General features: G+C 28.6%; 2 protein-coding genes across 4 annotated transcripts; both read right to left on the bottom strand.

Annotated features, from left to right (window-relative positions):
- Positions 1-3,299: 3,299 nt before the first annotated feature.
- On the bottom strand, positions 3,300-4,296 carry LOC107925849 (uncharacterized). Its single transcript, XM_016856579.2, has 2 exons — positions 3,654-4,296; positions 3,300-3,542 (listed from the first exon to the last, which is right to left on the bottom strand). The coding sequence occupies exon 1, from the start codon at positions 4,014-4,016 to the stop codon at positions 3,681-3,683; it is 336 nt and encodes a 111-aa protein (XP_016712068.1). The 5' UTR covers positions 4,017-4,296; the 3' UTR covers positions 3,300-3,542; positions 3,654-3,680.
- A 3,152-nt stretch (positions 4,297-7,448) lies between these two features.
- Positions 7,449-9,937, bottom strand: LOC107925957 (40S ribosomal protein S9-2). Of its 3 annotated transcripts, none has more exons than XR_001692091.2 (4): positions 9,727-9,901; positions 8,940-9,321; positions 8,575-8,841; positions 7,449-8,033 (listed from the first exon to the last, which is right to left on the bottom strand). XR_001692091.2 is itself a non-coding variant. In XM_016856728.2 (3 exons), the coding sequence occupies exons 1-3, from the start codon at positions 9,752-9,754 to the stop codon at positions 8,658-8,660; spliced, it is 594 nt and encodes a 197-aa protein (XP_016712217.1). In that variant the 5' UTR covers positions 9,755-9,937; the 3' UTR covers positions 8,258-8,657. The 3 variants fall into 3 exon arrangements, 1 of the variants encoding a protein (XP_016712217.1); XR_001692092.2 differs by having other exon boundaries at positions 7,449-8,091; XM_016856728.2 differs by lacking the exon at positions 7,449-8,033 and having other exon boundaries at positions 8,258-8,841; positions 9,727-9,937.
- Positions 9,938-17,042: the final 7,105 nt, after the last annotated feature.

The following is a 17,042-nucleotide window of genomic DNA, read 5'->3' on the forward strand; positions in this document are numbered from 1 at the left end:
CCATGTTAGTGCATAATTAATGAACTCAGCGACAGCGTATGTTACCTTTTTCTCATCAGAGTAATTGTAACAAGCAAAGACTGCTTCCATCTTTTCTCCTAATCAAGGTAAGCATCAGGATCATTCTTCCCTGAGAAAGATGGAAATTTTGGTTTGGGGTGTCATTGTTTCGTTTCAACCTTCCTCTAGGTACATACTCGGACTCAAAGTCATCATAAAAAACATGGCCCTCCATTCGTTTAAAAGTTCGATCTCGCGAATTTGATCGGCTTATAAAGGCTTCGTTCAACTTCTTGTAATTATCGGCAATGTATCTCTCTTGAGTTGTAAGTTTTGTATCAAGATACTCCCTTTGCTCTTATAACATCTGGGTCATGCGATGTTCGAATTGAGTTTGCAACTTTTTCATCTCTTTTTGTAACAACTCGACCAAAGGATCGTTCTCTCTTTTTTGCTTATCCTCTTTATTTTTATTCGTTTGGGATCTAGTGAGTGTCATGGTATCTGTGAAAGATCAAACAAACAGGAACAAGAAAGAAAAAATAATAATAACGTCACTCGTTAGCTCTCAAAAGAATAACTCTCTGAATGATTCAAAACTTGTAAATATGTTTGGAGAGGGTTACTAATCAAGATCAAATAACGGAGGTGCAAACTTCAAAGAGACAATGAAGACCCTAATTGCTCTAAGAGGCCAATAAACTTGACGAGACAATTTGTAATGGAGGCTACACGGATGAAGTAATTGTGCATGCCTTTAATATATGCTAACACAAGAAGAAACAAAGTGTTAGAAAGCGTAAGAGAAACAAAAAAGTAGACCTGCAATGATCCCTAACTCTAGAGTCAAAGAAAAACTTTAATAAGAAGAACACTTAAGAAAACTCTACACAATTAAAAAAAAAATCGGAAACGTTTGGTGTCTTAAGATTTTCAAAAATTGAAGCTTTAATTATACTTGAGTCAAGAAAAGAAGAAGGAAAAGAAATTCAATTTTGGGAAAAATAAAATAAAAATAATAACAATAATAGGAAAAGAAGAAACCTACGTATGAAAGGTAGGCAACTTTTTTTTTGCGGTTTTTTTTTGCACTTTTTGCTTTTTTTATGGTTTTTTTTAAAGAATAAGAGGAGAAAAAAATCGACAAAACCGATGAGAAGTGTTTTTGGTATTTTGACTCGTTTCGGATATGATTTTAGCTTCAAAATAACACCGAATGGCCTGAAACTGATACCAACTGATGCGGAAATCCCGGATCTAGACACAAGAGAAACACAAATTTAGGTCTATTTGTTAGGCCTGTTCTAGCCTGAAAATGGGCCAAAATTTTTGCACAAATCCAACCTGAATAAAATACTAAAACTTGTGCCCGGCCCAACTCGCCCGTATTAATTTTTTTATATAATTTAAAAAACAATTAATACATCAAAAATGCTAAAAATATTAAAATAAAATTTTCCAAATAAATTTTAAAAATATGTATACTTAAATAACAATAAGATAAATATAACTTAACAAGCAAATGTGAAAAATAGTAACAAAACTAACAATAAAACAAGAGTTCTACAATATCCAAATAACAACAACAAAATAGTAGTAACATAGTTGTGAAATAGTAGCAAAATAGTGAAAAAAGAAAGAAAATAATAATAAAAAACAATAGTTTTTTTTTCATATTTGGCTCGGGCGAGGCTCGGGCCAAGAAAGCATTACCCGAGGCCCAATCCGTTTTCTAAATGGGCATTATTTTTGCCCAAGCTCATTTTTCGAGTCTATATTTTTACCTAAATCCTCTCACTTTTCAGATTGGCCTTCGGGTCAAGCCGAGTGGCCCGAGCCATGGACAGGTCTATATGTGATATGAATAAATATATAGTCGTGACACATTAACATATATTTAAAAAATATAAAATTTATAAAAATTAGTAATAATGCGAGATCAAGTTGATTTAAATTTTAACATTTGTTTTTTCAAGATTTATTTTGGATGTAATTTTTAAAAAATAATTTTAGATATTTATTATAATTTCAAAAATAAGATTTTCGAAATAAGATTTTTTAAAAATTGAAATTTATTTTGATGATTTTTTTTCAGAAATTTGATGACAAAACGAGTTTTGTGTTTTTTGAACTTGGGTAAATGATAATTTTCTTGTTTTTGGTTGGTTAATATCAACTTACTAACACAGTCAAACACCTTTCCTTCCCGTGTTTTAGATGATATAATGCATAAACGGAAAAAAAGCATACATTTTCTTTTTGAAATAATTCAAGAAAATTATATGCTCTACCAACCAAAAACATGAAAATTATAATCTGCCCAAGTTCAAAAAACACACTAAAGATTTGGAGGCGAAAGTTTATAATTTAACCCAATTTTAGAAACACAAAAATCGACATGTCACGTGAGAAAATTATAAAATAGGAAATTTCTCATCAAATAAATCATGAAAATAAATTTATATTTTTAAAAATGAAAATTTATGTTAAATATATTTTTTAAAATTATATAAAATTATTTTACAACAAAGATAAACTTCAATAAATATATGTCCAAATTTAGATAAAATTTTTAATATTATATTCAGAGTGAGGATAAACAGATGTCTAACAAGAACTTTAACCATCGCTCCATACAAGTTTAATATTTTTATTTTTAAAATATATGTCAACATCACATGTCATGTGACAGTTTCTTATTATTTTTGTCACCCACATCAACGATTGTTAGCAATCAAACCAGTTAATGATCAAGGGCGTAGCTAGGGGGCTGGTAGGGGCCTTGGCCTCCCTAATGGAATTTTTTTTATTTAGACTCTTTAAATTTTTTAAAATTTTAAATTAATAAATATAAAATTATACTTTAGCTCTCTAAAAACAAAAAAAATTTGATTTAATTATTTAAAAATAATAAAGATATAAACTATTTAAAATTATATTTTTATTATCATAAAAATTAAAATTTAATTTCAATCATTAAAAAAAAATTCTTACATTATAGTTTCGTTAACATATAGGCTTAATTTATTCTTTTATCAATAAATATTCAAATAGATGAAAGTTGTCAATAAAATTTAATGAATTTTTTACCTTAAGCCTAAAAAATTGTAAAAAAATATAAATTTAGGAAGGTAGAAAAACTACAAACGTACTTGAGAAATACAGAAAAATAAATCCAAAAGAAGATAGAAAAACAAAAATAAGCAATTACTTTTTTTAAGTAACAGTAAGAGAAAGAAAAAGAGTTCATCAATGATTTTGGATGATTAAACCTTATAAAGCTTATTTAAAATTTTGAATTCCATGATTAGGTTATTTTATTATGATAAGAACGAGAAGTTTTGAAGCTATTTACAAAAGAAAAAAGAAAAGAAATTACTTGCTAACTATTTTCGTGAGCTCAGCTGTTGATACGGTTCCATTCTACATTTGAATCTGTTTTGTACATCATGATCTAAAGATTAAAAGACTTCTCAATCTAAGGTTAAAACCGCGACTCTTCCCCCTTGATACCCTTAGCTAATCCTTCTCAAAATAACTCCCTGCCATAATTTAAAATTAATTAATTAATAAATAAAAATTAGTTTTCTCAACATCCAAACAGGTCAAGAAGAAAGAAAAAGTTGAAATATAATTCGAAAAAGAAACCGAACCTTGATTGGTTGATGGAGGTAATAGATTTAAGTAGCTTCACCGCAAGGCGTTTTAACATTGTTCTTGCCGCTGAGAGGCGAGCAGGCAAGAACCACGTTGACACCACGTCGTCGTTTTTCATGGAAACCTCCACGAACGACGATGACGACGTCATTCTCATTCTCTTTGTCACGGCCGACGAGATCTTCGCCAAGATGTGATTCCTCTTCTCTTATCCTCAAAACCTGACTATGAACTCTCTCCACTTTCTTCTTCATCTCCACCACCACCGATCTCGGCGACTCCACCTCCGCCTCCTCCGTCGATGACTCTTCACTCTCCAACTCCATAACTGGAACCGGAACCTCCTTCTTCGCCTCCATGAAGACGGTATCCTCCTCCCCTTAACTCTGATTCTTTTGTGTTTCTTTTTCTTTGTTAAGTTGAAGTTTTCTAGTAATGGCGGGGGGAATATATAGGAAGGAAAAGAAAGATGAAGATAGTAGGGGGGGTTTAGGCTTTAACAATTTGTGCCGGGATTGCACGTGGCAATACAAAGGAGAGAAAAGGCGACTATCACGTCGTTGACTGAAAAGACATGCGGTGAGAGAGACTAGTACAAATGCGTTGCCGTTTGATTAGCCAAGTAGTTCTCTGTGAGGATAAAGCCGTGTAATAAGTGATTAACAGTGTAACATTTATTTTGGCAGCCCTTCAATTTTATAAAAAAAAAATATTTTAGCTTTCTATTTAATTTCTATCCCTTTTAACCTTTAAACTTATATTATTTATCAAATCACCTCAAAATAAATGAAAAGAATTGACAATCCACGTGGGCTGTCACATGTATACTATGTCAACAATTAATTATTTTTTAAAATTAAAAAACATTCAAAAATATTTTAAAATTAAAAAAGATTAAATTCTAAAAAAAAAACTAATTGCCATATAACATCCACGTGTATGCTACAACAACAAAGTTAACATAAATTAACTTTTCCATCCATTTTGGGATGACTTAACAAACAATGTGTTATAATAAACGTTGATAACGGCAATAGAACGATCACAAAGCAATAAGAATGGGAAAATAAATCACATAGATTTTACGTGAAAACCCTTTTGGGAAAAACCACAGGCAGAGGAAGAGAAAATCACTAATGTTGAAAACTGAATGATACAAGAAGAGTTTCGACTATATCTATTTAAATGTTAAAAACCCTATTCTAATCAATGTCAAATAAAATAAGTGTAGTTCTATATTGATCACCTTATTTTGCTATTATATTTATTTCTTAAACAAATGATAAGATTCAGGTCACACAAACTCTAACACAACGTAAGTGTAAAGGCTAAAATAACTTTTTTACATAGTTAAAGGCCAAATAAATAATTATGTCATTTACTTTTTTCACTATTATAGAATATAAATTAAACTAGTTTGCATACTCGTGTGATGCACGGAGCCAATTGCATGTATTAATTGAAATGCACTTAATTATTTTTATGATTTTGTTTAATTTGTATAATGTTTCACTAATCATTTGATTACGGAATCAAATCATGTTGATGTGTCGGTATGTAATAGGTGACAAATGTCTTTAAAACTAATTCCAAACTAATAATCACTAAAATTATTTCAAATTTCGATTTTATTATATATAATATGTGTATTTATGCTATCATATATATTATAGCAAATAAATAAAGTAAGAATTCGATAAAAAGTAAATATTATATTTATATTTAATTTTTAAATTAAATTATTATATGATGTGATTAATAATAGGATATATTATTGGGTGTGAGATTTGAGGTGGAACGAAATGATGGGAGATCAGTCAATTGATTTGAGCAATTGAGTATGGAATTATTGGGTGGAGTACACGTGGCATTGAATTAAGGAATTAGGAGAGATTAGGGTGATTCTTAATTGATGTATTGTGAAAGTGGTACAACATTTCCGTCTGTTATATTACTGTGGTTCAATTAACAAATTGAATGATAAAAGTTTAATATAATATTTGGTATCTAAATTTGATATATTTTTTTTGAATTTGACATTTTTTTATATGGTATCTAAATTTTTTTTGAGTACAATTTGATACTTGAATTTAACATTTTTTTAAAATTTGGTACCGAAATTTTTTTAAGTATATTATTAGTATATTGGAGTAATTTGTAAAACGTTTGACAAGTTTAAGTATCAAATCGAACCAAATTAGAAAAAAGAGTTAAGTTCAGGTACCAAATTGGACCAAAAAAATATTAAGTATCAACTTAAGAAAATGTGTCAAGTTTGGGTACCAAATTAGACCAAAAAGGATTAAGTATCAACTTAAGAAAAAATGTCAAGTTTAGAGGCCAAGTTAGGAAAAAAAATTTAAATTTAAGTACGAAATTAAAAAAAATGTCAAGTTTAGGAAAAATTAACTATACATATTATTTTTAATTGATGTATCGTGACAGTGGTATAACTTTTCTTTCTGTTACGAGTGAAGTGATATTACGTTATTCAGTAAACAAATAGAATAATAAATAAGGTATATATATTAGTTTTTATAAATAATAGTTGCACGAGTTCAAAGTTAAACATATGTAAAATTTACATTGATTTTATTAAAAATATAAAAAATAAAAGTATTATTACAAGAATATAATTTATTTCAAATAGCAAGGGTAATGTTGTAATTTCCCAACAAAGTCGATATCCGGTTAACTTGTGACAACAAGTCAATCAAAAATTTAAGTAATAATATAGATATATGACAAGAATCCACTTGCATCAGTGTAACTGTTCAATTATTATTTTTATATGATTAGTATTTTAACAACTCAATCGTTGAATTTTTTAATATGTTTATACTTATCATACAAATAATTTTTTTAATTGATCTGATATCTTTTTATAACGACTTAAATTATTGTCTATATTAATATATATTTAGAATTTTCGGAATAGTTAAAATATTTTGATTTATGACAAGCTTAACACGTACAATATATGTGGCTGAAACCTAAAATATGACTACTGAAATATTAATCCTATAAAAAATGTACAAAACTAAAGGCATAAAAGGCCTTCCTTCCTTGCTTAGCTTTTTTGTAATTTTAACTATATTAGTTAATTTTTAATTTTAATCCTTTTACTTTTTAATTATATAAAAATAATTAAATTTCAATTTCAGTCTTTATACTACTTTAAAAGTTAAGATTTAATCTTTATACTTGAATTTTTTATATAATTTAACACTTCAATATTTATAATGTTATTACTTAGTTTAAATATTTTATTCTGATTAAAATGTAGACCTAAATTTAAAAAATTATTAACATTGTTTATTTTTTTTGGTTAAATTTAAATCCATTACAATACCATTTTTTCCAATCGAATGAGAACTTTTTTAAAAATTATAAGATATTACACCAACAAATTAAATAAGGTGTTAGTAATTGAATCTGAATTTTTAAATTCAAACGATAGAGAGATTAAATTCTTAAAAATACAAAAACAAAATCCAAATATACTTAGAAAACAAAAACTTGGAAGCATATTGAAACCTTTAAAATTTAACCATTTAGTCCAAAATAATTACCCCAACGCGAAAGATAGATAAAAAAAACCATGCTAATATATACTTGATGAAAATAATATTCTTTTTTTAACCAAGGGTTGAGTAAAAGATGTTTAAGGTTTAACTTCAAGATTAAATATCAACAGGCTTGAATCGATGCAAGTCTTTTGCCACTACTCTAATTACTTAATTGATAATGAAAGAGATTTGATGCAGATGAAAGTGTAAAATGGAACCAAATTCAAGCTAACTCAGAACTAGATACTCAAAAAGCTCTATCAAGTTTTCTTAATGTAATAAATCATTATTTAAAACCTGAACAATTATTTTTACATTGGAGCCTAAACTGTTTCTATCCTAGTTAGACCCTAACTTAACTTGACAATTGTTCGGACCTTAGTCAAGTTACACCCTAACTTAGCAATTGTCCAACATAAGGACCTAAACTAAGCAATTGCTCCACATTAGAACTTCAACTTTTTTTTGTCTAAACTAGTTTCTGAACTAGACAATTATTTCTATATTGGTGGTAAAACTTGACAATTATTCTCACATTAGGACCTGAATTTTTGGGTTTTCAAGAAAATTCAAGTACCAACTTGGATAAAAAAAGTTAAAGCCTCAATATGAGAATAATTGCCAAGTTCTAAGCTTAACTGGACAAGAAAAATTTAGATCCCAATATAGAAATAATTGCCAACTCTAATGCTTAACTTGGACAAAATGATAATAGTTGCCAAACTCAAAAAAGTGATTTAATTTTCAAGTTCAATTATTCGTCAGCTGCAGATTGGCACTAGTATTTCTTTGATCTGTTGCTTTTGCCTGTGTAAAAAAAATAAAAGATGCTCAACCGATAGCTCAAGCTCCAACTGGCAAATATCTAGCAAGGGATTGGAATTGGGAAAAGAGTAGTCAAGATCGATTGCCTTGCTATGGGACAGCTTGAGTTCAAGCATAAATCCTTAAGGTCCAGCACAACAAAAATCATTATGTTGAGAAAAAAAACAAAATCATTAATGATTAGACATTATTATGACAACAAAATCTCACAAAGTTCGTTAGGAACATATGATGCCATCAATCCTTAATTGATACACTGACCACATCAAACCAAAGTATGATCCTCCAAAAACTTTTTGGAGTACATGAAAATACTCAAAAATTTAAACGTACCCCATATTGGACACATACTCAGTATCCAATATTACATCCCAGTTCATGCAACATATGAACTATCTAACTAGTTTAAATGAACAAAATAACCTTTCATTAACTTCCAATCCAAGAAAAAAGAACATAATATTAAATGAAAAACATATACCAAGATACGCTAAAGATAAAGGTCTAGAAGCAAGATACGTACCATATCTAATAAAGGGGAGAAGGAAATGGCAAGCTCCAAAACTATTTAAGGGTAACTAAGGGTGGTAGTACCCCTCTAAGGTTTTACTCATCTTCCTCTTCATCGCCATCTCTGCCAGCAGCCTTCTTGGCAGCTGCTCTTTGGTTCTTTCTCTTCACTCTTCCAGGTCGGCCACCTCCAAACGGACTAGTGAGAGAGAAATCGATATGTTTTTGCGAGTCAACCCTTACCATGAAGGATGGGATGTTGACAACCTGCCTCCCGACCCTATCAATGAAAGAGCAAACATTGGGATACAAACATTCGGAACATCAATATGTATACTCAAGTAGGCTTAACATATATAAAAGAAGTGAACCTTTTACCTGATATGCCTTTGCCTAATCAAGACACGGGCATGGTGAATAGACTTGGCCATACCAGTCTTGAACACAAGTGTTTGCAAGCGGCGTTCAAGGAAGTTCTCGACGGTCAAAGCCAAGACATAATCAAGCTTGTTCTGGCTCTCATCCAAAAGTCCATACCTGTTCATCCTACGAAGAAGAGCTTCACCTTCAAAAATACGACGAGGGTTCTTCTCATCAAGGGTGAGAAGGTCCCTAGCAGCATTACGGATACGGCTCAAAGCATACTGAACCCTCCACAACTCCCTCTTACATCGGAGCCCATACTCTCCTACAAGCCTCAACTCTGCATCTAATCGTTCTTTCTCATATGGACGTCTTGGCTTCTTAAAGGTCTTCCCATCTACAACCACACATAAATTTCACTAACAAAACAGAGATTCCACTAACATCAATGAGCCTGAAGCAATTAAACAACAATAATCTAGTCTTTCTTTACCAAATAATGTTCAAATTTGAGTAAATCAACAGGTAACAAATAGATCACAATGGCAAATAAAAACTAAAAATACATAAAAATTCGAAATTAAATGTAATTTCTAAGATCCTAAACTAAACTAAATTAAAAAAACATCATAAAAGGTATTATAGGAGACACATAGAGATGCCCAATTACCCATTTGTGAGAACCCAAAAAAAAGCTAAAATCAGAAGAACAAAAACCATCTTAGTAAAATACAATACAAACTTAGATGCAAAAACAAATTAGGCAAAACAAAACACTAGAATACAGAATGGGTTAACTTACAGTTACGGTAGAAACTGACGTGAACCATGGCGTCGTTACAGTTGTGGTAGATTAAAGTTGGAGGGAAAGGGGAAGATGCCGAAGTACGGAAAGAGATATGAAGTGGAGAGTTGAAATTTATATACAGGGAAAAGCCTAAACCCTAATGGATTTTCATTTGATAGCCCCCCAAAAAAATTAAGTTGAAAAAAAGAAACAAATAGTTTTGATCACTAAATTATTCTAAAGTTGTTACTTAAGTCACTAAACTATTAAAATCATTATTGTATGACTATCTTTGTTTGCATCGTCTGCACCAATCGAAAGCTCTCATTACTCTTTTCTTCTACAGTTCTTTTTTTTTTTATAAAATAACATTGACAAATTTACGAACCAAAATCCAAACAACTTTCTTCTCCAGTCTCTGACGCTAACCATCAAGTCAACTTAGTTGATTTAATGTATGTTCTTCTACTTGTCAATGGATACTGATTAACCATATCGATCTTCGAATCGTTTCTTGAAGCTTACAAGTCAAACTTTTTTAAAACAAAACTTAATAACCTATTGACTTAATTAAATACTTTCTAACAATTTAGTGACTTAAATAAAAATTTTACGAATAGTTCAGTGACCATTTTATAATTTTTTAAAATTTAATAATCAAAACATAAACTTACTAATAGTTTAATGACTCGAGTATAATTTATTTTAAGAAAAAAGTGAAAGTATGATACTTACTATGCTTGCTTATCTATGAGCTCTATATTTTGTTTAATTCTACTTGTAAATATTTAATTCAACTTTTTTTATATTTTTCTTAAAGAATTACGTTATTTTTAATTTAACATTCAATAATTTATATATGTATTTTTTAGTTTGATACATACCATAAGTCTTTGTACTTTTCACAAATTTTGAATTTAGTCATTACATTTTCATTTCTTGGAATTTAGTTCTTCTATTGTTCAGATTTCAAATTTCAGATCTAATTTGTTAATACTTTTTTTAGTTAAATTTGTTGGTGTAACATTTTAAAATTTTTAAAAATATTAATTTGTTAGCAATGTAAATAAAAAATGAAGTAATAAATCTGAATTTAACAAAATAATTTTAACAGTGTTAACAGTTGGACCTGAATTTTGAAATCTAAAAAGTAGAGAGACTAATTTTAAATTTACAAAGAGTACATGGACTTATAACATATTTTAACATTTCTTTTATTATATTTTTAAACATAAATAACATAATTTTTTAAGGTTTACATTATGGTATTATATATTATTATAGATTTTATTATGTGATATAATTTATAAAAAGTAAAATAATAATATATTGCAATATTGAAAACAAGTTGGCAAGCGTTCGATCGAATCAAGTGAAAAAAATTCGAGTTACTCGAGTTAACAAGTCCAATTTTATCATTCTAACTAATTTGAAATTTTTTCGAATTGAGTTGAGTGAAACGAAATTCGAGTTGAGTTGCATTAAGTGAAATTGTTCAAGTTAAATTAAAATGTTAAAATAAAATCTTGTTGCGTTATAATTAATTCTATGGTAGATCACATAAATATGAAACGATATGTATTTGAAAAAGAAAATAAGATACTTTAGTATGATAAGCTTGAATTGATAATTTATTTGTTTAGGTCCTCAAAAATATTATTTTGGAATTTAAAAAAAAATTAAGCATTGTTACATATATTTTTAGATTTTTTTATTTTTATAATTTAAAAAATGAAAAATTAGAATTTTTATAAATATTTAGAATTTTTTAAAATTATTTTTGTATTTTTTGTTGAAAAAAATCAATTTACTCATTTTCGAAATTGATATGGACCAGAGGAGTATTTACAGTAATCTGTCATTTGTATTATTCGAATTATAAAATTCAACTTAACTCAAACTTGAAAAATTGAACTAAATATTCGAGTTGACTTGAAAAAACTAAATAACTCGAATAATTCAATTCGATTAACTTGAAATTCAATTTTTTCGAGTCAAATGAAGTTTTGCTCACTGTAAAATTAGACTCCAGCCTTGAATAGTAGAACTTAAGCTTAACCTATATTTCAAAGTACCTTAATATTTTTATCCAAACTTAATCTAATTTTTTTTTCAAACCTTTTGAGACTTCAAAACTATCTCAACATGATATATATATACATATATATATAAATTGAACGAATATTTTTAAGAACAAATTCGATATCAATATTTCAACTGAAATAATTAAGGATGTCAACTATTAGCTTGATAGCTTTGAATTATGATCCGAGGTTAATTTAATTTTGCTTAGTGATGGCAAACACAAGCTTAAATAAATCGAAACAAAATTTAAAAGTACTAAAAACTCAATAAAACCAAAGTAGCAGGCCTTCCACGACTTGAAAACAAATTCTTCAGAAAACTGCTGGATGTAAACCCTAATATTATTTGCGGAATGAACTTCTGTTGTTCTTTTTGGAATTTTCTAGTTTATTAGGGTTTTCTTTCAAACCGAGTGTCGGAAGAATTTCTTTTATATTGTACAGAAAAGATCCCATTAGTGTCTGTTTATAGTTAGTCGGAATTAAATTATATACTTTTGTTATCGTAAAAATATAATTTTACTATTTTAATAGTTTATATCTTTATAATTTTTAAGGGATTAAATCAATTTTTTATTATTTTTGGGAGGTTAAAGTGCAATTTTACCATTACTAATTTAAAATTTTATAAATTATAGAAGACCTAAATGAAAAAATTTTCATTTTAGGGAGGCTGGGCCCTATCCTTGGCTCCACCACTGTTTATAGTAGAATTTTGTAATTAATATTTAAAATTATTATGAAAATAAACATTTGGTAATAAAAAATTGTAATAATATTATTAGAATTTTATAAATTATTTAAAAAAAATTGTGGTAATGTAGATATAATGATGTTGAACACTATAATTTATAAATAAGTATAGTTGAGTATCCAAAATTATTAAAGAAACTATGGAATGAATATATAAGATTATGAAAGTTTCTACTTCTATTTATGTTTTGAGAGTATTTTAGAATAATAAATGGTTTTACGAGTTGGTTTGGACCTATGTTGTCTTAAGTTCTATTTTTTTTTTGTTGTGTTTTATTATTTAATAAGTCTTCACTTTTAGAAGTTTTTGGCTACTCTTATAGCGCGTTTTTTTAGTTTTGCTTATGCAAGTAGTCTTGCTTTTACAAGTGATTTTAGGGATGGTTTTGTTGTCGTTCTCTCTAGTTTGGTGGATGTTCGAATCTTTTGCCAATTTTTGCATGTCGCTTTAGATCGTCCGGGGCTGATTTTCTTATCGTATTAAGTGCTTGCAATCACTCCAATATATTGTGTTTGAGTTGCAACAGAGTCAATTGTCAACGTGTCATAATATTCTATGGATGCTAAGGCTAAAACTCTTGTTGTGTTGATGCAGTCGTAAACCAACTAAAAATTAGACTAAAGTAAGTGCACCTATCAATTAATAGTATAGCTACGGTGAGCAAAGATATCGTTCCCATGAGGACTAAAAGTACTAGTAATTACTGTCTTTCTATTATTTAACCGACAAATTGGAGTGATTGATTAAAACTAAAACTAACTAAATTAATTAACTAAAGAACACGACAAATAACAAATTAGGAAAATAAACTATTAACAACCAAGAAGCGAGACAATACCCAGGAAATAATCTACTTAGACACTTCATCTGTCATTATCAATCTAAATTACGCAATTTCTTCACTTAGTATCTTGATCTGTAGAAATCCCTAAATTATGCTAATATCTCTCTTCAAGACTAAGAGCAACTGACTCTAGGTTAATCAAATGAAATTTCTTTATAATTAAAACCCCTATTATCGCATTAACTCGATCTATGGACTACCCTATTTGATTTGAATTTAGTCTGGTAGATTTATGTCGTCCTATTTCTAGGATTGTATGCAACTCCAGTCAATTACGTTAGATCTACTCTTAAATAGGGTCTCTTCCTCCTCTGATTTAAGCACATCAAACATGGATCAATAGTCTAGAGATATCAAATCAAGAATTAAGCGCACATAATTAAGAACAAGATCTAAGTCTTTATTACGTAAAAAATAGGAATCAAATAACATAATCTATCATTGGAAAATTAGTTCATGATAGCAAATAAAATCATCCCAAAGACAATATAACCACAAGAAATAAAGAAACTCATAATAAACTTCAGAGAAATCAGAAGGAGATATTCAATCTTGATAAAAATCTGCTTCGGAGTAAGCTTTATTGGTATTTTTGAGTTGTTTTCTTGAGTACTCAATGACGGCTTTCACCCCTCTTTTTATCTTTGTCATATATAGATCTTAGAATGTCTGAAAAACCTAAAGATTGAGTTTTTCCGCGTGTTTGGAGTGCAATTTGTGATTTCCACACGATTTGGCACAATGGCCATGTGTCCAGCCCGTGTGGCTCTTGAAGCTTGCTTCGATTTTTCGATTTCAACTCGTTTTTCGCTTCTTTTACTCTCAAATGCTCTCCTAGGTATAGGAATATGAATTTAAAGGATTAGGAGTATAAAATTCACAATTTAACATTGAACAACCACCCAAAAACACAATAAGAATGATGCTAAAACATGCTATTTTTATCACTTATCATGTCTTGGTGAAGCTTATCATTCACCGTTTATGACGGGTGTTTGTTATTTTTTTCCGAATTATATGGACTTATTCATGGAATGAATTAATAAATTTCCGTTTAAAAAAATTATGAAAATACATATTTTAAGAATGTAATAATGTGATTAATATATTAATTTTTAAAACACATTTTAATCATTTATGTATTATTTAAAAATAATTATTTAATTCTAAAAATTTTAAAATATTAATCTTTTAAAAACTACATTTTCGATTTTGAAAAGTGAGGGATATCTTATAATTTTCACCCTTTAAATTAATATAAATAATATATATAATATAATAAGGTAAACAACACAAACATCATATTGCAACAACCGGTAATCTATCTTTTTTTTTCTATTTACTTTTATAGTTTTTAATTATGCATTCCAATTTTTTTTAATAAAATCATATTATAAATATGAGTTAATATTTGGTTTAGTATACTTTTTTATTTATTTTACAAGCAGCCTTAAAAAATTACTATGTGTTTTATTTTTTAAATATTTATTTTTTAGTATTTTATTATATCTTTATAGGACACTTGTCTACCCATAACATTACTTGTGGAGTCTAAAAACTACAATAACAGTGTATCAAATATTTTCTCTATAAATATATTAAAAAAAATCAATTTGCTTCTTGTTCAAACTTCAAACTGCTGCCCAAACACAAGTTTGAACAAGATAGTGAATATAAATTAAAATAGTGTAATAATAAAGAGAGATAAACACACAACATTCATTAATGCACTTCAGAAACAATCCTACTTTACATAGTTTTGTTGAGTCAATGGTTTATTTAATAATTGATCCAATAACCTATGGGCTAAAGTCTAATCTATCTTTATAGAAGAAGCAATTGTAGCCCCAATACTCAGCAGAGAGTCAAATCGCTTTTTTTTAAACAAAAATGTTGACTAAAATATTCATTTTTTAACAGTATCGGTGTGGTAAATAACATGACAGTGCAAATGTACTTTATGATGGCATGACATTATTTGTTTTATATGTCACATCAATAAATAATTTAAAATTTATAAAATATAAAATAAATTCATAATTAAAAAATTAAAAAAATTAAAATTTATGCGGGCTAACATGGTTAAAAAATTAACATTTTAATCAATATCTTCATTGAAAGAATAACAATTCAACTCTTTCTGAAAGGTTGATGGTTGTATTTGGCTCTTTTTAAAAAATTAATGGCCAAATTTATAACTAAAAAAATAATAATCAAATTGATAAAATATATAAAATTTAAAGAATTAAATTTATTATTATACGTATTTTTAATTATAATCTAAATCAAACCCAACCATATTCAATAAACATTGAATCAAAATCGTAACAAACATGACAGTTCAAATAAATTTTCAATCGAATCCCATGTATTGATCTAATAATCAGAATATTCATCACGCCTGGACGAGGATAGGATAGAAGTGATACTTAGCTACATAAAGGAGAGGCAAAATACTCCTATTTCTAAGAATCCAATTCCATGATTTCAGAAAATCAAAAATCTTCCAAAATGACAACATCCGTATGTGCTTTTTTGAAACGAAAAGGTACAAAAGAAATGTCCCACAAAATGATTTTGCATGGATCCAGACAATGAATTTTGTCTTGGCATTGGGTATTCAGAATTGTACAGGACGGATATGGAATTGCCGAGGATCATACTATGATTGTACGTAAATGATAATATGGCTCTGCTCACACCGCACAACTACAAATTTTGGTTTATATGATTATTCTTAGAGTGATATTTAGTAAATATGGGTTTGAATGTTTGTTTTTATTTACTTTTTGAGATGGTCATTTCGAATATTATGAAATATGCTTACTTTATTTGATAATTGATATTTTGGAATTGGTTTAGTGAAAATATTTGCAATTTGATCCACGGCACACACGTATTTACTTTTGTAATTTCACTAACGCCCTTTTCTCATATAAAATAGAGATTTGCTACAAGAACTGCAACACTAATATCATCACACCACATGATTGGTCCATGTGGCAATAGTGATTCAACCTACATGACTTCACGCAATGCATTAGCAAGGCTTCGATACTCGACCTTGGCTGCAGATTGTTTCTTAGAGCTCCAAGATATAAGATTAGAGTCTAAGAACAAATAGTATCCAATACTGGATCATCGATCATCCTTGCTACTTCCCCAGTCATAATCAGAGCATCTGTCAACGGCAAATCTTGACCAGTCTTGAAAAGCAACCCATGATGCATAAGATAACGTAGAATGAACTTAATGAATTTTCAATAGAGCTTGCATAATTTGAATAGCCTTATTAACACTGTGACACCCTTTACTCAGTCCGATCGTCGGACCCGAGCAATAAGGTGCTACAAACAAATACGAAACATTTACTTACAATTTGTAGTTCAAAATCTCAATTAATTTTCAACATATAATAAATAATCAAATTTAACATGTAATTCAATCAATTTTGAGTTTACATCGAGCTTACGAAAGTTTAAAACTAACCCAGTATTAAACAAAGATCAATTTGAAGTAAAAACAAAAAAAAAGAGAAAAAATTAGAAATAGGGGTCACACAGTTGTATCCCCTATCCATGTGGAAATGCTAATGTCGTGTGGGTGTAGCATCAGAAAAAAGGTCACTATTACAAGTTTCTAATACCAC

Source organism: Gossypium hirsutum, chromosome D07, assembly GCF_007990345.1.
Source record: "Gossypium hirsutum isolate 1008001.06 chromosome D07, Gossypium_hirsutum_v2.1, whole genome shotgun sequence".
NCBI classification, from domain to species: Eukaryota; Viridiplantae; Streptophyta; class Magnoliopsida; order Malvales; family Malvaceae; genus Gossypium; species Gossypium hirsutum.